Source organism: Serinus canaria, chromosome 25 (assembly GCF_022539315.1).
Source record: "Serinus canaria isolate serCan28SL12 chromosome 25, serCan2020, whole genome shotgun sequence".
Classification (NCBI taxonomy): domain Eukaryota; kingdom Metazoa; phylum Chordata; class Aves; order Passeriformes; family Fringillidae; genus Serinus; species Serinus canaria.
The window spans coordinates 10,662,459-10,682,463 of NC_066338.1; the positions used below are offsets into that span (position 1 = coordinate 10,662,459).

At 64.2% G+C, this 20,005-nt stretch overlaps 3 protein-coding genes across 5 annotated transcripts; all 3 read right to left on the bottom strand.

Annotated features, from left to right (window-relative positions):
* Positions 1-1,632: 1,632 nt before the first annotated feature.
* Positions 1,633-7,275, bottom strand: LMBR1L (limb development membrane protein 1 like). 3 transcript variants are annotated; one of them, XM_018925070.3, is made up of 17 exons: positions 7,045-7,275; positions 5,461-5,545; positions 5,136-5,172; positions 4,854-4,993; positions 4,664-4,767; positions 4,468-4,594; positions 4,300-4,368; positions 4,086-4,150; positions 3,899-3,974; positions 3,705-3,788; positions 3,433-3,509; positions 3,273-3,350; positions 3,107-3,180; positions 2,912-3,002; positions 2,630-2,696; positions 2,378-2,539; positions 1,633-2,290 (listed from the first exon to the last, which is right to left on the bottom strand). In XM_018925070.3, the coding sequence occupies exons 1-17, from the start codon at positions 7,114-7,116 to the stop codon at positions 2,232-2,234; spliced, it is 1,467 nt and encodes a 488-aa protein (XP_018780615.1). In that variant the 5' UTR covers positions 7,117-7,275; the 3' UTR covers positions 1,633-2,231. The 3 variants fall into 3 exon arrangements, with proteins under 3 accessions (XP_018780615.1, XP_018780614.1, XP_050839763.1); XM_018925069.3 differs by having other exon boundaries at positions 3,705-3,791; XM_050983806.1 differs by having other exon boundaries at positions 1,633-2,539.
* Positions 7,276-7,855: 580 nt separating this feature from the next.
* TUBA1B (tubulin alpha 1b) lies at positions 7,856-11,927 on the bottom strand. Its single transcript, XM_050983813.1, is given in 5 exon segments — positions 7,856-8,872; positions 8,875-9,022; positions 9,836-9,984; positions 10,072-10,294; positions 11,794-11,927. Coding segments are annotated over 5 exon segments (1,353 nt in total). The 5' UTR covers positions 11,797-11,927; the 3' UTR covers positions 7,856-8,042.
* Positions 11,928-15,055: 3,128 nt separating this feature from the next.
* TUBA1A (tubulin alpha 1a) lies at positions 15,056-18,900 on the bottom strand. Its single transcript, XM_050983812.1, has 4 exons — positions 18,787-18,900; positions 17,068-17,290; positions 16,832-16,980; positions 15,056-16,214 (listed from the first exon to the last, which is right to left on the bottom strand). Exons 1-4 carry the CDS (start codon positions 18,787-18,789, stop codon positions 15,234-15,236), a joined length of 1,356 nt encoding a protein of 451 aa, XP_050839769.1. The 5' UTR covers positions 18,790-18,900; the 3' UTR covers positions 15,056-15,233.
* Between the last annotated feature and the right edge of the window lie 1,105 nt (positions 18,901-20,005).

The window sequence follows — 20,005 nt, forward strand, 5'->3', positions numbered from 1 at the left end:
ATCAGCACCCCCTCGCCTGCACCCCGGTCCCGGGAAGTCCCCGAAACAGCCCCAGCCTTAGGGAATGCCCTCGCAGAACGGCGTCCCAGCACCGGGCACCGGCATCCAGCTCCGGGCACTGCCCTGGCACTGGTCACTCGGTTCCTAAGGCTGCCCCGGGACCGGCACCGGCATCTGACCCCGCGTCCTACTCTTGCTCCCCGTTCCCGTCTAAATCCCCGCGCTCTGGTGCTTCCTCCTCTCCTCGGTCCCTGCACTGCGCCCCGGTACCGGAACCCCCCCTTATCCCATCCGAATGCCGCGATTCTGGTCCTGGGACCTCTCCTGTCACCGCCTGTTGGGACCGGGGACCCCTCTCTCCCCGTCCCGGTCCTTCTCCTCCTCCCGCGGTCCCTTGCACCGAGGACCCTCGTTATTCTAAGGCTGTGCCGCCGGTGTCTGCACCTGCTCCGTCCCCTTGGCACAGCCCCGCTCCTGGGACCCGCTCCCTGGCACTACCCTGGTCCCCTCTGTTCGGTCCGACCCACGGTCCCGGTCCCCGCTCCTGGCCCAGCCCCCGGTACCGGCTGCCTTGGGTGCTGGTCGGCACCGTGCGCCGCCCCGGCCGGGCTGCCCCCACCGTGGCCGCTCGGCTCCGGCGCTGGGCAGCCCCGTCGGGCCCCGCCTCGGAGCCGGCCCCCGGGAGCGGCGGCAGTGGCGGCCACATCCCCCGGGGCCGCCCCCGCCGGGCTGCCCTGCCCCGGCCGGCCCCTCCGTGCCCCGGGAGCGGGACACCCCCGGAGCGGGACCGGACTCCGCCAGGGGTCCAGGTACCGCCGAGGACGAGGCCGGGCTGCTCCGGGACTGGCACCGGGCTCCGACAGCGCCATGGGCGCCTCCAGGAGCGGGGCACCCCCGGCACCGGGACCGGCACAGGGACCGTGCCCCCAGCGCTCCCGGCCAAGCACCCAAGGGCACTGCGGGCCCCGGCGAGGGCGGGGGGCAGCAGCGGGGTAGTGGAAGGTTGGGAGTGGGTCGGAGGGGGGTCTCGGCCCCCCCCAGCTTCCCCGCAGCCCCGGTGCCAGCCCGGGGTGACTGGGAGGGGAGCAGGTCGCGGGGAAATCGCGGGCACCGATGGCCTCATTTCCTGCAATATAAACCAGGTTTCCTGCGCTTCCTGCTCGGCCCCAGCCGGGGGGGGCGGCGAGGGGGGGCCTGGGCCCCCCACCCCCGCCATGGAGGGGCGGGGGGCGGCCTGGCTCGGCCCCAGCCGGGGCAGGATGGGTGGGGGGCCGGTTCCCGGGGCAGTTTCCGCTCTGGCTGCACGACCCTCCGTGCCAGGAGGTGAAGCCTCTGCTTTGCCCCTCACGTGGGGGAGCTCAGCCCGTACCCCGAAACCTCCCGGAGCCCCCGAAACCTCCCGGAGTCCCTCAACACCCCCGGGGTCCCTCAGCCCAGCCCGGGCAGCGGGCAGGGAACTGCCCTGCCTGGAAGAAGCTCGTTAACCCCAACCAGGAAGAGGGTTAATTATGGCCCCATAGGGCCCATAAGGAGGGGCAGGACTGTGACCCCCCCAAGGCAGGGACACCCCACCCCTGCCCCTTTCCTACTCGGCCCTGCCCTTGGGAGGAATAAAACCCCCAGATTCAAGTATTTTTATATAAAAACCAGTCACTGTTTATTTCTCCAAACAAGTTTTGTTGTAACAGAGACCCGACATAATCATCACATCAAGCAGCTGGAGAGGGGGGGGCTTGTCCCCTGCACCCCAGGCCTCCCCATTAGGGACCCCAAAGACCTCGGGGTGGGCAGGGGACAACCAGTGTCCCCCTGCAGCCTCAGAGTGACACAGGGGTGGAGTGTGGAGTGACTCTGGGCCCCCTTTCATAGTGTCAGGACAGGTGGGGCAGCATTTAAAACTCAACCAGACCCCAGGGAGCAGCCAGGGGAGGTCGGGACGGGGGGGTCCAGCCATTGTTGCACGAGGTATGTAAATGGGGGGTGGGGGGGCTGCAGCCAGCACAGCCTCGGGGGGACCCCACACCCCTCGGGGATGTGGCTCAAGGCCAAGGCTCAGTAGCACAACACCTGAGACAGAGCAGGGGGGGCGACCCCCAAAGGTGTCTCAGCTTTCCCTGAGGGGCTCTGATGTCCCTGAGGCACCAGGCGCTATCAGGGCCAGCTCTGTGGCTGGCAGCCACCCTGGTAGCCACCACAGTGAGGGGGAGGGGACATGTCCCTGTCCCCCAGCCCTAGCAGGGCTTGCTGTGGGTCCGGCAGCGCGTCACGGGCAGCGGCAGCTTGTGCAGACCTGGACACAGGGAGAGAGTGAGAGTTAGGGTGGGGGACGTGGGACACCCCAGCAGCCACCCTCGTGTCCCCGTGTCCCTGTCCTCACCAAAGGCATGGATGAGCTCGGCCTGGACTGCCCAGGAGACCCTTTTGACCAGGCACAGCGTGGTGAGCCCAGCAAAGCCCATGTTGTAGAGGAAGACGATGTAGAAGTTCCCCAACCAGTTGAAGCGGCCAAAATCCCCCAAGAGGTCAAAACGGGTGATCCCTGCACAGGGTGGGGGTGCATTGGTCAGGGCACCCCAATTCTGGGGCCACCCCCATCCAGGCATCACCCTGATCCCTCTGGGAAGCTCACCCAGTGTCCTGGAGAAGACGGGCAGTGCTGAGCTGAGCACCAGCAAGGAGACACAGTTCCCGATGATCTGAGGAGAAGGGGGAGGTTTGGGGGGGGTGGTGCTGCTGCAGGGAACCCCCAGGCTGGGGAAGGAACTTTCCAGATGCCAGGGACCCACAGGGGGGTCCTGCCTGGCAGTGGGACACTGTCCTCCCGTGTGGGGACTGCACAGGGACACACAGAGTAGGGAACAGGGTCTTGCACCCCCACAGGAGCCCCCCAGCCCCGTCCTGCTGCTCCCACCTTGGTGAGGGGGGTGTCCTGCCTCTCTGGCAGCAGCCGAGTGAACAGGGGGGAGCTGTAGAAGCCCACGACAGAGGAGAGCATTAGGTAGCTGCAAGGAGTGTTAAGGAGGAAAACACGATGGGCTGGCACTGGGAACAGTGTTGGAGACACAGGGGACATTGCTGGGGACACAAGTGCCCGCCTGAAGGATACAAAATGAGGACAACCTGCAGTGCAGCTCCAAAGGAACCGAAGATGGAGAAGGAAACCTGGCCCAGGGACGCGTCCTGCAGGAAGAGGAGGGAGCAGGTTGGGGAGGAATGGTCCCCAGAGCAGCCAGGGACATGACCCTGAGCTGTCCCATGCCCCAGGTGGATACCTGGATGCCCCGTGGCATGGCAGCATCGTCCAGCAGCAGCTCCAGGACGTGGAAGCAGACAATGAGCACAGAGATGCCCTGGGAGGAGCAGGGAGGGAGTGAGGGCAGTGGTGAGGGTGGGGACAACCCCCAACTCCCCTGGGAGCCCAGGGCCACTCACTGTCAGTGCCAGGAGGCCCAGCATGGCCAGGGGGTAGCCCAGGTTCCTCTGCCAGGGCGATGCTCGGTGCCGCAGCTCTGTGGGGAGGAGGTGCCCAGATGAGAGGGGAGCACAGCTCCCACCCCAGGGCAGGAGATTGAGGGGGCCCCAAAGTGCCAGGGTGGGGGTACCAGCCCCCAGCCACTGTCCCTCCATGGATTGCCAGGGGCCAATGCTCCCAGTGCCAGGCTGGAGGGCACCCAGTGTCCCCTTCCCCGGGCCAGGCTCCTCACCCAGCTTCCTCCTCTTGCTCCGGATGGCAAAGAATTGCTCCCGCAGCATTGCCATGTCCAGATTCAGCCAGCAGGAAGCTTTGCCTGCTGGGGAGAGACCCAAGGGGCTCAGGAGGGATGAAGGCTCCTCTATGGTGGGGTTGAGGGTCCCCCAATCCACCCCGTGCTCCCCTTTGCCAAGCAGCTGCACCCACCAGAGCGGATCCTGTGGGACACAGCGGCTTCCTCAAACCTCGTGCAGCTCAGCTGCTCATCCAGGTCTTCCAGGAGCTGGAAGGGTGGGTGAGGAGCCTGTGAGTGGCTGCTGGGCTGTGTGAATGGCAGCCCTGGAGGCAGTCACCCCCAAATCTGGGGCAGACGGATTGCGGGGGGACTCCTTACCCGGGGTTTCACCAGCAGCTTCCCAGTGACAGTGAACATTGTGGAGAGGCCAAAGGGGGTGCACACTGTGGTGGGAGGAGAGGCTGAACAGGAGGTGCCTCGCCATCCTACCCGTCCCCACACCCCCAGAAGGATCCTGGAGGCTTCAGCCGTGAGCCATGGCCCCTCCACACCCCATTTGGATGGAGCAGGGCCTCGTGGGGACACAACTTACACAGCAGCAGCAGGACACCGAAAAGCGAGATGCAGGAGTAGAGGTAGGGCAGATAATATTCCCAGAGATCTGCAGAGACAGCAGGATCAGGCCAGTGGCACCAGAGATCCCTTGTTCCATTCAGTGCCAGGGTCTGATCCTGGAGCAGGGAGAGCCCAGCTCACCCACCGTAGAGCGACTGGCGGCTGGCAGCGTCGTTGCCCACGATGGCAGAGGCCACCCAGACCATGCCCAGCACCAGCAGAGTCAGCAGCAGCAGCACCACCGAGGTCTCATACACCCTGGCCATGATGCCCTGCAGGAGCTGGGTTAGCAGGGAGACACAGAGAGGGGGACAGGGGGGGACAAGTGCAGGATCACCCACCTTCTTGGATCCTGCAAACCCCTCTGACTCGGTGAAGAAATAGGCAAAGGGCATGAGGAAGACCAGGGACATATTGGAGAAAAGGAAAACCAAATTCCAGAGGCCTGGAAGAGGGGGAACAGCATGGGGTGAGCTCCCAGGCAGGGCAGGACTGACCCACAGAGTCTGGGGACATCCCAGCGTCACCCACCATGAATGAGGGACCCGTTCAGCCACTGGATGTAGTAGTTCTGGGGGAAGGAGAGCAGCACCTCGTTGCTGATGATGGAGAAGGGCAGGAGCAGGACAGCACCCAGTGCCACAGCCAGGGTGAAGGTGCAGAGCCACAACCTGCCACAGGGACAAGAATCACCTCTGGATCAGGGTTCCTCTGGGTGTCACAGCCCAGTTCTGCCCCTCAGCCCCACCAGCACCCAGGACATGGTGTCCTGGCTGAGGAAGAGGCTGAGGAAGGGGACAAGCAGGAACTTACGCAATCCTGTTGACAGCAGCATCCTCGTCATCGTGAACTGCGGGGACAAAATCCCAAAGCTAAGGACTGGGGGAGGTAGGGCTGCCCAGAGCATCGCTGCCTTCCCCTGCCCAAGTTCTCCCCACTCCAAATGCTGCAGAAATCCTCCCAAGGAATTCTGCCTTTGCTCCCACCTAGGGCAGCAATTGGTGTCACAGTAATCAGGCTGTGGTGGGACTGGGGGTGCTGGGGGAGGCCAAAAGCAATGGAGGAACAGGGAAAACCCTCGGGAGGATGAACGTGGCTGTCGAGGGCTGCCTGGCTCTGGCAGCTCCCACTCTCTCACCTGCTGTGAAATCCGTGTGCTTCTTAAAGTGGGTTATGATGAAGTGGCAGAGGATGTAGAGGCTGGCGAAGAGCAGGGCACAGATCTGTGGGCAGAGGAGAGTGGGCAGTGTGGGCATGCCCTGAGGGCAGCGCTCCTACCCCAGCTCCTACCCCAGGGGATGCTGCCAGCCCTGGGGCTTGTCAGCTCCACCCTATTTGTTTTTCCACTCACTCCTGGCCCTGGTTCCACCTCACTGGTGTGCTCAGACCTATGTGTTCAATGGGGACTGTACCCAGGACTCACACATGGGTGCCCACAAGCTGGCACAGCACCCCGACCGGGGAGGGGGGGGGGCTGAGAGCCCACCCAAGAAGGTCTGGATCAGCCTGTGCTGGCAAATCTGTGACCCCGTGGGACATCCCTGAGCTGCTGGATCCCACAGCCCTGGCCTTGCTGGCAGAGCCGTGAGGACAGCCTTGAGTCAGGAGCCAAGGACATCTGCGGTGTCCCTGCTGCCCCCGCTGGAACGCCGAGGTCAGGCCAGCGCAGGCGATGTTCAGGGAACACGGCGACCTTTCATCCCTCTGGGAACGCGTCAGGATGAGGAAAGGTCGCCTGAATCCTCCACCTTGGCACAGGTGCAGTGGGGAGCAGCTGTGGCACCTCCCTTCGGCCTGGCTGGGGGTGCTCTGAGCCTGCCTGAAGGTGCCCAGGATGTGCCAGTGGGGTGCCAGGGAGCCCCCAGAGCTGGCCCAGCTCTGCACTGCCAGAAAGGCAGCACCCAGCAGGTCCTTCTGCTCCTGCTCCCACCCAGTGAAGGGTCTCAGGCCACAGGTTCCCTCCTGCCATGGGTGGTACCCACAGACCAATGCTCTGCCTGGTGCGGTGACCCCCAATTCCTCCTCTACTCAGTGAAGTTGGGCTAAGTAAGTTTTGTGTGCCAAGCCAGGGGCTCCTGGCTGAGATGTAGCACCCCGAGATGGAGGTCTGGGGGGCTCCAAGGCAGAGCTGCCAGGCTCTGGCCACCAGCTCCCCCCTGTAGGCAACGAATATGGCTGTGACAAGGTAGTCTTGGCACTGCTGGTCACAGCCCACTTGGCTGCCGTGCCCGCAGCACCCCCATGGCCCTCAGGAGATGCCAGGACCAGGACATCCAGGTCATCCCTATCCCTGAGCCTGTGGCAGCAGGAGCAGAGGAGCAACCCCAGCTGTGTCCGAGGTTTAGGGGCTCTGTAGGATCCTGCTGACCCCGAGCTGCTGGCCTGGGGACAAGGGCAGAGCCGGGAGCCTGGCATGGGGCTGGCCCGGCTCTGACACCCCCACAGCAGTCCCAGCACAACGGGAGCGCAGCTGGGACGGCTGGAGCCGGCAGAGGGGTCGCCGCAGGGGCTCGGCAGGGTCCAGCCCTGGCACCCCGCTATCTGCTGGGTACACGTGGCCGCGGCGGCTCTGGCCCCGATAAGCACAGGGTGTGGAGCTGCCACCGGGGATCCCGACGGTCCCACGGAGGACTGCGAGCTCCCAGACCCCCTCGCACCTGTCCCCGCCACACCGAGCCCCTTCCCCGCCCGTCGCCCCTCACCGCGGCCCCCGGGCACTCACGATGCACTCGCGGACCCTATCGTGGAAGAGCTGCTCCCGCACGGCCAGCGCGTCCTGCTCCACAGGGGCCATTCTGCGGCCAGCATGGCAGGGCCGGCCAGGGCTGCGGCGGGCAGGGGCAGGACGCCAAGGCCGGTACCGCCACGCCGGCCCAGCCGCTCCGGTACCGCCGGGAATCGCCGCTCCGAGCCCGCCGGGCCCAGCCCAGCGCCGCCGAGGGAGGCCCCGCCCCTCGCGTGGCCCCGCCCCCGCTCCGCGCTACAAAGTATCCGCTCCCCCGCGGGGTTGAACGGGCCCGGCAGGCCCCGCCCCCTGCCGCCCATTGGCTCCGAGGCTTGAATGAGGCGAAGCTCATTGGCTGAAGCGCTGCGCGCCGCGCGCTGATAGGCTGAGCCCGCCCGCCGCTCCCACGGGCCCGCGGCCCCAGCGCAGCCCCCCGGAATTAAGAGCAGGGATGGAGCTAATCCCGGGACGCGGCTAATCCCGGGTGTGCTAATCACGGGGAGCCGCGGGGGGCAGGGCTGGGCTCCTGAGGGCTGGGGCCACCCGGCAGGGCATGGCCCGCATCGGGGGCATCACAGACAGCTCACGAGCACAGAAGTACGGAGCACGAGGCCCCACCCTGTGGAACGCAGCGATGTGGGGGCTTCACCCTCCCAGCTCTGCTGGGCAGCTCGGGTAACAGCGGTACCATGCCAGCTGCCTCACTGGGCACAGACAATAGGGACAGTCTGTTCCCATGGGATGGGGCCAGCCGGACCGGGCGAGAGCGGGCACTGACACAGAGGGTTTGTATCCGACACAGTGTAGCTTCTCTTAAAGCCTTTTATTCACAGACACGGTACAGACACATGGAAAATCTGCATGATCACATCCGAGAGGACAGCATATCCCTGGCCGAGCCCACGGGGCCAAACCCCACGCAGTGCACAAGGAAGCTCAAGTGTTTGAAGCAGACATTTCATGGACATGCGACAGTGACAGAAGGAACCCAGCGTTTAGTATTCCTCCCCTTCCTCCTCTCCCTCCCCTTCCACAGAATCCACCCCCACCTCCTCATAATCCTTCTCCAGGGCAGCCATATCCTCACGGGCCTCCGAGAACTCACCCTCCTCCATGCCCTCCCCCACGTACCAGTGCACGAACGCCCTCTTGGCGTACATCAGGTCAAACTTGTGGTCCAGGCGGGCCCAGGCCTCGGCGATGGCCGTGGTGTTGCTCAGCATGCACACGGCCCTCTGCACCTTGGCCAGGTCGCCCCCGGGCACCACCGTGGGTGGCTGGTAGTTGATGCCCACCTTGAAACCAGTGGGGCACCAGTCCACAAACTGGATGCTACGCTTGGTCTTGATGGTGGCGATGGCGGCGTTGACATCCTTGGGCACCACGTCCCCGCGGTACAGCAGGCAGCACGCCATGTACTTGCCGTGACGAGGGTCACACTTGACCATCTGGTTGGCCGGCTCGAAGCAGGCGTTGGTGATTTCAGCCACCGAGAGCTGCTCATGATAAGCCTTCTCAGCAGAGATGACCGGGGCATAGGTGGCCAGAGGGAAGTGGATGCGGGGGTAGGGCACCAGGTTGGTCTGGAATTCTGTCAGGTCGACGTTCAGGGCTCCGTCAAAGCGCAGAGAGGCCGTGATGGAGGACACAATCTGGCTGATGAGGCGGTTCAGGTTGGTGTAGGTTGGGCGCTCGATGTCCAGGTTGCGGCGGCAGATGTCATAGATGGCCTCGTTGTCCACCATGAAGGCGCAGTCGGAGTGCTCCAGGGTGGTGTGGGTGGTCAGGATGGAGTTGTAGGGCTCCACCACAGCTGTGGACACTGTGGGGCCGGGTAGATGGAGAACTCCAGCTTGGACTTCTTGCCGTAGTCGACAGAGAGCCGCTCCATGAGCAGGGAGGTGAAGCCAGAGCCGGTGCCACCGCCAAAGCTGTGGAACACCAGGAAGCCCTGCAGCCCTGTGCACTGGTCAGCCTGCCAGGAGGGAAGGGGAAAACAAGACCAAACTGTCAGGAATTCTGAACTTCAGCTGTTACTGGAGTTGCTGACTTGCCCATGAAGACACATATTTCCTGCAAGGATCTCTTAAGTTTGGAGCACCTCTGTCTATTCCACTTCCAGCCACAGCACCCTGTGATCCAGCATGACCTGCCATGAGGAGAAGGGACCCCTTCCTGCCCCCCTCCCTTCAGCTGCTTCTTCCCATGACCCCGGCAATCTCCTTGAGGGAAGGGGCAACCCACTAGAGCTGCCCCAGCAAGAGTTAAATAGTCTGCACAGCTGCTCATAAGCAGTTGGTCAAGCAGGATCAGCATCCAGATCAAGGGAAACCTCACATGACCTTACAAAAGGGATGAAATGAGGTTTTCCCAGGGATTGAAAAGACACAGAATCCCACAAGCCCCATCACAGCCATGGAACACACCATGCTCAGGGTGCACATCCTGTCCTGGTGGGGCTGCAGAGCCCTGAGTAAAAGGATTCAGGTCAAGGGGAAGGGGCTGATCCTGATCACTTAGAGGACCCAGACCCCATAGGGAGCCAGGATGTGCTGCCTGCCGGCTGACACATGACTCACAACAAATCCATCCAGATCCTGGAGGCACAACAGGGGTCATGCAGGTCCCACCAGGAAGGTAGGAGATCCCTCCTGGCAAAAACCCTCTCTCTGCCCCAAAGCCCTGATGGACTGAGAAGGACCTGCCCAGGCACACCTGGAGCTTCCCTTTGTCCCCACACCCCCCGCAGGGACAAACCCACCCCACGAGACCCCCCCAGGCCGCTCACCAGCTTGCGGATGCGGTCAAGGACCAGGTCGATGATCTCCTTGCCGATGGTGTAGTGCCCGCGGGCGTAGTTGTTGGCCGCATCCTCCTTGCCCGTGATCAGCTGCTCGGGGTGGAAGAGCTGCCGGTACGTGCCCGTGCGCACCTCGTCTGCGGAGACAACCCCGGGCCCCGTTAGCACCCAGCGCCCGCCGCCAGCGCCCGCCCCGCCCCGCCGGCCGCCCCCCGCGCCCTCACCGATCACCGTGGGCTCCAGGTCCACGAACACGGCCCGGGGCACGTGCTTGCCGGCGCCCGTCTCGCTGAAGAAGGTGTTGAAGGAGTCGTCCCCCCCGCCGATGGTCTTGTCGCTGGGCATCTGCCCGTCGGGCTGGATGCCGTGCTCCAGGCAGTACAGCTCCCAGCAGGCATTGCCGATCTGCACGCCCGCTTGGCCCACGTGGATGGAGATGCACTCGCGCTGCGGGGTCACACGGCACCGGTCACCCCTTTTGTCCCCTCTGTGTCCCATCCCGGCACCCACCGGCCTGGGAAGGGTCTCTCCTCAAGGCTGGATGGGGCCGGATCCTGCCCGGACACACCCGTTGTGCTCAGCTTTGGCTGTGCCATCTTGCTCCCCCTCCCCAGGGGCTGAGACCCTGCACCAGCTGGTGCCCTTCACCCTACACACCACAGAGCCAGGAATCGGGGTTCCCCAGGGTTATTGCTGGTCCCCACTATTCCCAATTCCCTCCATCTCTGTCTCCATTGTGGAGAGGGACACTCCTTTATCCCAGGGAACATCTCTCCTCCAGTGCAGAGTGTGCTCAGCTCTGAGGGTCCCATCCTGCCCCCCCTCCCGGGAGCTGCAACCCTGCCCTTTGGGGGATCTCATCGGAGCTCAAGCTCAACCCCCCCTGCCCCCAACCCCCAGTTGTGCCCTAGTGCCACGCTAACGAGTGGCTGAGCTCTGCTAAGGCCACCCAGGATCCGAGTAGGGAGCTGTGGCATGACATCCGTGTTTGTGAACAGACCGCAGTCACCAGTGGGCACCCTCTGGGGGTCCCATCACCCCGCAGCTGCCACCATCTGCTCCCAAATGGCGCCTGGGGAGGACATTTTCCAGCCGGGCAGCTTGGGCAGGGCGAGGTCGGGAGGAGGAGGAGGAAGAGGAAGCTCAGCGCAGCAGCGGGGCAGGGACTGCACCAGCTGACCCGAAACGGCGGGGATGGGCCGATGGCGTCACCCCCGGGGGGTCGCGCACATTCCCGGCCGCTCCCTGCCCCGCGCCACCTGCTCCCCGCGTTCCTCCCACCCGGGGCGGGGGGAGCCGGGGGTTTGGGGGGGATCTGGAGCGGAGAGTGACCCCCATGAGCCACGGAGCGGGATCAGCCTTACCCGCTCGGTGGGGAGAAAACAGGGAATTTCGTGTTTCGGGGGAGGGTGAGGTGAGGTTGGGAGGCTTCAGGGCTGGATTTGGGGGGGGAGGGTGGGTATGCGGAGGGGGCGGGGCTGTACCCCTGGCGAGGGGCGGGGCTGTGCCCCCGCCACGCGCCTTCCCGCGCGCGGGAACGGTAACGGTCGGGCTGGCCCCGCCCCCACCGGTGGGCTACCGCAGACCACGTGCGACCACCCCAGGATTGCTGTGTTCCTCCACCCCCGCAAATGGGTGCTCCCTCCATCAAGAGCCTCATTCTCTATCCCTGGTAAACACCCCCATCCCCACCTCTACCCACCCACGTCCCCATCCGTCCCCCCCCTCCCGTCCCAACTTTCCGACATGTTGCCCCCCCACCCTTTCACCCCTCCACTTTATTTCCCTCCCCCCAAAGTCTCCCCCCACCAGTCCTTCCCCCTCCTCACCTCCCCTCCGCACCCATTCCCCCCCATCCCCCGCATCCCCAGACCCAGCCCTGCTCCTCCTTTCCCCCGCCATGCCCCGGGCCCGTCCCCCAGGTTTCTCCAGCTCCCTCCCCTCACCATGGCTGCGGCTCGGTTACTCGTCCCGACAAGCAAGGAATCGACGCAAGTACCAGCTACCGCCGCCCCCGGGCGCCCCCCTATATAGCGGCCTGGGGGGCGGGTCGAGCGCCCCCGCCCCGCTCTTCTTTTGGCCGCAGCGCCCGTCCATCAAGGCCATCTCACCGCGGATTGGCTGAGGCACGTGGTGCGCTCCGCCTCCTCCGCCTTCCGCTCTGCGGGGCTTTTGGCGGGGGGGAGACAGGGACCCTCCCGCCGAGGGGTGCACCCCTCCCCCCCGGTTTGCGAAGGGCCCCCCGTACGCTGAATGCGGGGTACGGGGGGGGTCTGACCTTCCTGTGGTGCTCTGCCCCCCCGGTAACGCGTTTGTCGCGTAGGATGGGGGGGCACAGCCGTTCCCGCCCGTCCTCCCCCCCTTCCGCCGCCCCGCCCGCCCGGTGCGGCTCCGCTGCGGAGGAAAACTGCGACATGGGGGGGGGGGGGGGGCGGCGGCACGTGCTGCCGCGCCCGGTGTCGTCCCCCGCCGTCCCCGGGTTGTTAATCGGCTTCTTCGAGCGGACCCCCCCGCGCTGCCCCATCTGCACCGCTCGCCCCCCGTCCCCCCCGCCCCGGATTATTTGCACCCCGGGGGTCCCTCCCAGACCATCTGCAGCCTGCACAGCCCCCTCCCCCCCAACACCCCCCAAGTCCATCTGCACCCCCCGGCCTCTCCCAGCCCATCTGTACCCCTGGATCCCACCGCCATGGGGGGATCCGGGGTCCCCCAGCGGGGTTCGCACCCTGAGGGGTGGGGGGGGGGGATGGACCCCGTTTTTCAGGGTGGGCTCTGTCTCAGCCATGTCGGCAGCACGGGGGGACCACCGTGAGTGCCATAAACCAGGGGGCGTGCTGGGGTCCCACTGTGCCCCCCAACGTGGAGCAGCTCCGTGCCCGGCCCTGATGCCACGGAGAGCACCGGGGGGGATGGGGGGGCGCCATCCCCAGCCCCCACTTAATCCCCGGAGCTATTTGCACCCAATAATCCCCTTCCTGTTTTGCCAAGAGCTTTGCGGAAAACCCAGCGGCCACTTCGGCAGCACTCGCTGCTGGGGGAGGGGGTGAGGGGGCTCCGCAACCCCTCCCGCCGCACCGGAGCCACCCCACACCGGGGTCACCGGGCAGCCGAGCCCAACCAGGGCTGGCTCGGCGGCTGCATCCGCCGCAGCTGCATTGCAGCGCTGACGTGGCTTCCCCGCCATTTGCCTCCCTGGCCGCGTGGCCGCATGGCCGCTCCGGCCCCGCCGTTCCCACCGGGGAGGAACCGGCTGCCCCCCACCCCGGTTGAAGCTGCCCGCTCCGGGCTCCCATCCCGCTGTCAGGTTGGGGGTCCCGGGTGGAACTTGGGGGGCTGCTGGTGCTGGGAGAGCTGCTGCCCGTTCTGTTTGTGGAGGGAGGGGGGGGTCGTTACACACCCCTCCGAATTCCCCGCGCATCACGTCGCCTCTGGAATGGGGTTAGGATGTGTTTTGGGTCGCTGAAAAAAACGAGCAAAAGCAGGTTTAATGTTAAAGTGAAAGTGCGACGGAATTCACTGGTGACTTCCCTCTGTGACTCAGTACTGAAAGCCGGCAGAGGAAAATGGGGCTAAAATTTAAAATCGATCAGTGTGAAACTAGATTTGGCCAAAAATGAACTAAAGGGAGGCTGAGGATAGAAAAAGAATGTTAAAATGGAATAATAATTGAGATCTTCCCACTGAGTCAGAAGGGGCAGAGTGGACCCCCCGCCCCATTGTCAAACTGAGCCCTGGGCTTGACCAACAGTTTAAACCTAAAGGCTTAAGAGCACTTAATCCAGAGCCTAATTTAAATAATTTACCAACATATTCATATAAAATTTACTATAGATACAATAGTAACACACAGGCCTATTTTATTTATGAATCTGAAGCACTTAAGAATCTGAGAGCAACATTCCTCAGACATTTGCTATAGAATATTCACCCCTGCACACACACATACCTGAAGATCATGTGCAGGTGTAAATACCTGTAAAAAATTCTTGAGTTCAGTATTGACATCAGTGCCTTTGTGTCTTCTCAACAGGCCAAGGATTGAGCCCCAAATTCTGGGGAATCAGCCCAAGCTGTGTTCACCCTCCAAGAATCCCAAACTCGTGAGTTCACCATCCCTGAGAGTTCTCTTCAGGAGGGGGGGGGTGTCTCACTCAGGACCTGCTGGTTTTAACACTGCAAGTGTTGGCTTTTTAGTTATCCTAATTTTCTATTCTGGCTACAATTTGTATCTTCCTTTGAAAGCTGGATAACAAACATGTTGTCGCGCTTGCGTTGTCCTTCAGAAAAAATTACTTCCCAAGGCTGTTCTTTAAAATCAAGGAGTTGGTTTGGCAACACAAATTCCTGGGAGCTTGGCCCTGGTGCAGCTCATCAAGGCTTAGCCTGAGCTCATAGTGCAGAAGAGGGAGGGGTGCACCACACAAATGAGGGTCCCAGGGGTCCCCCCCAGCTGCACCACCCTCTCAAGTTTCACTCTGCATTCAGCTTCCCCTTCATTATTTATCCCTGTGTGGAGCCGTGACGGACAGGGTGAAAGGAGAGGAAAGGGAGGGTAAAGCAGCTCTCCCCATTCCAGGGGGCTGAAATGACATTTCCCCCTCCCCCCCCCCGGTGGCTGGGACGAACAGGGCCAATTCCTCATGCTTGAAAGAGCCAGAGGGAATTGAGGACACATTGTGGTTGGTGTTGGAGGAGCCTCATGTACCCACAGACACGGAGCTGGATGAAGGGAACCCTCATCCCCGACACTCCCACCCGTGGTGGGCAGAGCTTCCCCTCCCCACCCCCAGGGCAGTACAGCCCCTCCCCTGCCCAGGAAGAGGAGGTAGCTGAGATACCAGCCCTCTGCCAAACAGGGGGGGCTTCAGGCATCTCCAGCCCACCCTGAGAGTTAAGCCCCCAATGTGCTCACGTGGGGCTCAGTTCACTCCTGGTACAAAGAAAACCCAACCCCCTCCACTTCCCCAGCTCTTGGGGTGGGGGCACAACACTGAGCCCACCAGGATGAGGAAGGAGCATGGGTTTGGGAGGACCAGTCTGGGGGGTCTGCGGGGTGCTGAGCTCACAACAACCCCCAGCACACGCTCAGGGACAGGGTGGAGACCCTGGGTGCAGACAGGGACTGCAGAGCGTGTCATGTGCTGGTGGGGACAGTGTCAAAGCCAGGGAGGGACATGACCACAGGGAGTGAGGACACCAGAGGCAGGGTAAGACAGGGAATGCTTTTTATTCAGACCCACAGGAGAGGATGGGTGAGTCCATCACAGACTTTTTTCCATTGAAGCACAGACCATTGACAGGACAGAGCGCGGCGCACACACTGCTACAGACCCCGCGGGGTCTTCAACTAGTAAATGTTCCCTGTTCCAGCAGCACCCTTGTGAGTTTAGTATTCCTCCCCTTCCTCCTCTCCCTCCCCTTCCACAGAATCCACCCCCACCTCCTCATAATCCTTCTCCAGGGCAGCCATATCCTCACGGGCCTCCGAGAACTCACCCTCCTCCATGCCCTCCCCCACGTACCAGTGCACGAACGCCCTCTTGGCGTACATCAGGTCAAACTTGTGGTCCAGGCGGGCCCAGGCCTCGGCGATGGCCGTGGTGTTGCTCAGCATGCACACGGCCCTCTGCACCTTGGCCAGGTCGCCCCCGGGCACCACCGTGGGTGGCTGGTAGTTGATGCCCACCTTGAAACCAGTGGGGCACCAGTCCACAAACTGGATGGTGCGCTTGGTCTTGATGGTGGCGATGGCGGCGTTGACATCCTTGGGCACCACGTCCCCGCGGTACAGCAGGCAGCACGCCATGTACTTGCCGTGTCGAGGGTCACACTTGACCATCTGGTTGGCCGGCTCGAAGCAGGCGTTGGTGATCTCGGCCACCGAGAGCTGCTCGTGATAAGCCTTCTCAGCAGAGATGACCGGGGCATAGGTGGCCAGAGGGAAGTGGATGCGGGGGTAGGGCACCAGGTTGGTCTGGAATTCTGTCAGGTCGACGTTCAGGGCTCCGTCAAAGCGCAGAGAGGCCGTGATGGAGGACACAATCTGGCCTATCAACCTGTTGAGGTTGGTGTAGGTTGGGCGCTCGATGTCCAGGTTGCGGCGGCAGATGTCATAGATGGCCTCGTTGTCCACCATGAAGGCACAGTCGGAGTGCTCCAGGGTGGTGTGGGTGGTCAGGATGGAGTTGTAGGGCTCCACCACAGCTGTGGACACCTGTGGGGCCGGGTAGATGGAGAACTCCAGCTTGGACTTCTTGCCGTAGTCGACAGAGAGCCGCTCCATGAGCAGGGAGGTGAAGCCAGAGCCGGTGCCACCGCCAAAGCTGTGGAACACCAGGAAGCCCTGCAGCCCTGTGCACTGGTCAGCCTGCCAGGAGGGAAGAGGTGGGGAGACATGTTTACTCCAGGCAGCAGAAGTTACTCCTTCCTCTCCGTGGCCTCACAAGGACATTTGGGGGCTTTCCAGGAGCAGAGCCAGAGTCAGCAGGATGGGGGACAGGGTGGCACTGACTCCATCTGTGTACCCACTGACTCACGGTGAGTCACCCAGGAAAGCTTCTTGGCCTCTGGGGTGAGACGGTGCCCAGGGGAACCTCAAAGTGCAGAATTGCCACTGGCTCAGCAGCAGAGTGGGGACAAGTTTGACCATGAACTCTCACGGCCACATGACTCTGGAATGGACCGGTTTGGGGCTGCTCGTCCCCAGCACACGCAGCTGGACTCGGCCACGTCAGGAGCCAAGTGGGAACAAAGAGGGAATTGCCGAACTCAGCACCGGCTGCGCCCGGGGGCTGCGGCGCTGTGGAGCTGCTCCAGCTCCAGCTGCGCCGCGTCCCGCTGCCGGCCAATGGCAGCCGCTGCACAACAGGATTAACATTAATTAATAAATTAAATCTAAACCCAACCCAGCGAGTCTGGAAGGGAGAGCGAGACAGAATGGAGGCTTTGTCTTCGCCCGCCACCTGCACCCCCCAGTGCCCCTACCAGCTTGCGGATGCGGTCAAGGACCAGGTCGATGATCTCCTTGCCGATGGTGTAGTGCCCGCGGGCGTAGTTGTTGGCCGCATCCTCCTTGCCCGTGATCAGCTGCTCGGGGTGGAAGAGCTGCCGGTACGTGCCCGTGCGCACCTCGTCTGCGGAGACAGCCCCGGGCCCCGTTAGCACCCAGCGCCCGCCGCCAGCGCCCGCCCCGCCCCGCCGGCCGCCCCCCGCGCCCTCACCGATCACCGTGGGCTCCAGGTCCACGAACACGGCCCGGGGCACGTGCTTGCCGGCGCCCGTCTCGCTGAAGAAGGTGTTGAAGGAGTCGTCCCCCCCGCCGATGGTCTTGTCGCTGGGCATCTGCCCGTCGGGCTGGATGCCGTGCTCCAGGCAGTACAGCTCCCAGCAGGCATTGCCGATCTGCACGCCCGCTTGGCCCACGTGGATGGAGATGCACTCGCGCTGCGGGGGCACACGGCACCGGGTCACCCCTTTTGTCCCCTCTCTGTCCCACCCCGGCACCCACCGGCCTGGGAAGGGTCTCTCCTCAAGGCTGGATGGGGCCGGATCCTGCCCGGACACACCCATTTTTCTGGGTCTGGGGGTGCACCCAGCACAGGGGTCCCATCCTGTGGTGTGCCCATCACTGCTGGCACCCTGCCTGTGGGGGATGGGGAGCTCAGCACTTGTGGCTCATCCTGCCCTGAGGGACTGGGGCTGCGCCCATGGTGAGACAGGGAGCCCCGGGGTTGCCATCCTGCCCCGCCCTGCCCTGATGGGACCCAGCAAAGCCCCAGGGTGGCTCAGCACCGAGGGATCCTCCTGCCTTCCCGAGCCCCACTCGAAGCAAGACCACGCCCAGTGCGGGACTGGGGGGGGTCCCATTCTGCCGTGCTTCGATTTCTGGTGCGGGATGGGGTGCTCAGCACCGGGGAGAGGGGGGGGGCATTCCGCCCTGCCCACCCCGTACCGGGGACCCTTTCTCTCTCTTTATACCGGGGCCACGCCCAGCGCAGGCTGAGGGCTCAGCACCGGAGCTGGTGGTCTGTCGTACCCGGTTTAACGGGAGCCACGCCCAGGGACGGACGGTGGCTGGGTACCGAAAGATGGGGTCCCGATCCTGCCCCTTTCAGCCGGTGCCACGCCCAGTACGGGCTTAGCTCCGGGGACCCATTCTGCCCGGTTTAACGGGAGCCACGTCTGGTCTGGGCTTGGGGTTCGGTCCCGGGAGCCATCCTGTCGGGTTTAACGATAGCTCAGTACTGCGTCTCAGGGTCCCACCCTGCCCGGTTTAACGGGAGCCACGCCCGGTGCAGACTCGGGGCTCGGTCCCGGGGGTCTCATCTTGCCCGGTTTAATGGGAACCACGCCCCGTGCGGTACCGTGGATCAGCGCCAGGGATCCATCCTGGCCGGTTTAACGGGAGCCACGCCCTATGGAAGCTCAGTGCTGCGTCCCGGGGGTCTCATCCTGCCTGGTTTAACGGGAGCCACGCCCTATGGAAGCTTAGTCCTAAGTCCTGGAGGTCCCATCCTGCCCGGTTTAACGGGAGCCACGCCCGCTGCGGGCTCGGGGGCCGGTCCCGGGGGAGGCAGGAAGAGCCTTCCAGGCCCATTTAACCGGAGGTACACTCGGGGCTGGGTCCCGGGCGACACATTTTACTCGGTGTAACGGGAGCCACGCCCGGTGCTGGAGGAGTCCCTGCGCCGAGGGTTCATCCCGAGAGGGGCGGACGACAATCCCTCGGAAATGGAGATCGGGGGGGGGTTTGGGAACCAGACACAACGGCGAGACGGGGGCCGGGGGATGAAAACCGGAGACTACGATGGGAGGGCGGGGATTGGCACCGGGGAAATCCACGGGTCCGGGGGTGGGAGGGATGGGGCCGGCGGGAATGGGGGACAAGGGAACAGGGAATAGAGACAAGGTCCCGACCCCCCTCCCCCGCACCCCCTCACCATGGCGGCGGTCGGTCCGGGGCGGTCTCACAGCCCGACGCTGAGGCGGTCGATGTAAGAGGCGCGGCGGAGCGCGGGGCTCGGTACGGGGCTTTATAGCGGCGGCGGGGCGGGGCGGGCGGCGGGGCCGGGGGGGCGGCGGGGCCGGCGGCAGCGGCGGCCATTGGTCGCCCGGAATGAGGTAATGCCCCCCCGCAGCCGCAGACAAAGGCCGGGCGGTGCGGGAGGGGGGGCCCGGGGGCTGCGGCGGCCACGGCCCGGCCCCGCCGCTGGCTCTCGCCCGCCGCCGGAGGGGCCCCGGCTGTGTCCTTGGCACCGTCCCTGCCACGCCCCGGTCCCCGGTCTCGGCTGAGCCAGCGGTCACGCTCGGGTCCCCATCCCACGGTCCCCATCCCCCCACAGCTCCTTTCCCCCGTTCTTCCCGTTTTCCCACTGCCCGGAATGGGTCTCTTGGTCTCGGGGCTCCCGGTACAAGGGGTAAGACCACGCCCTGGTCCCCATCCCCGGTGATGCAGCCCTCCCCCTTGTCCGGCCACTGCCCGAGCTCCCGGTTATCCCCGGCCACACCCTGGTCCCTGTCCCCAGACGTCCCCTTGTTCCCATCCCTAGTCACGCTCTGGCCCCCAGTCCCAGCCAGCCACGCCCTGGTCCCCATCCTCAGGTACACTGATCTCATACCTGTGCCCATCCCCAGGAACACTGTCCCCATCCCTGGCCGTGCCACAGTGCCCTGGTTCTCAGCCGTGTCCCTGCCATGGCCCCGTGCCTGTGCCGGCCCTTTCCCTGCCATGCCCAGCCATTCCAGCGCCTCTTTGTCTGCTCGGGCAGTGGGAACCAGCGCTGCGGGGCCCAGCCGGGGGACAAAGAGCCATCCCCTCGGGCAGCTGGGGACGAGCAGGGCCGGGAGGGGGTGAGGGACAGCGGGAGGACACAGGGGACAAAAGCCCCCAGGGCAGTTTTGGGCTGGGGGCTTGGGCAGAGCAGCAGCTGCTGTGCGGCAGCTGGTGGTTGGGACACAGCTGGGACACTGGGACACGGGTCCCCTGGCCACCCCTCCATCTGCTGCAGCCCCCACGAGCCACCAGCCCCACAGCATTGGGGTTTCCCACTCCTGGGGGGGCGTTCCCCCTCCCCGGTTTGTTCTTGCAAAGCCAACAGAGGCTGGGGGTCAGTTCTCCAAGCCAGGAGGTGCTGGGGGGCTCGGTCCCTGCAGAGGAGT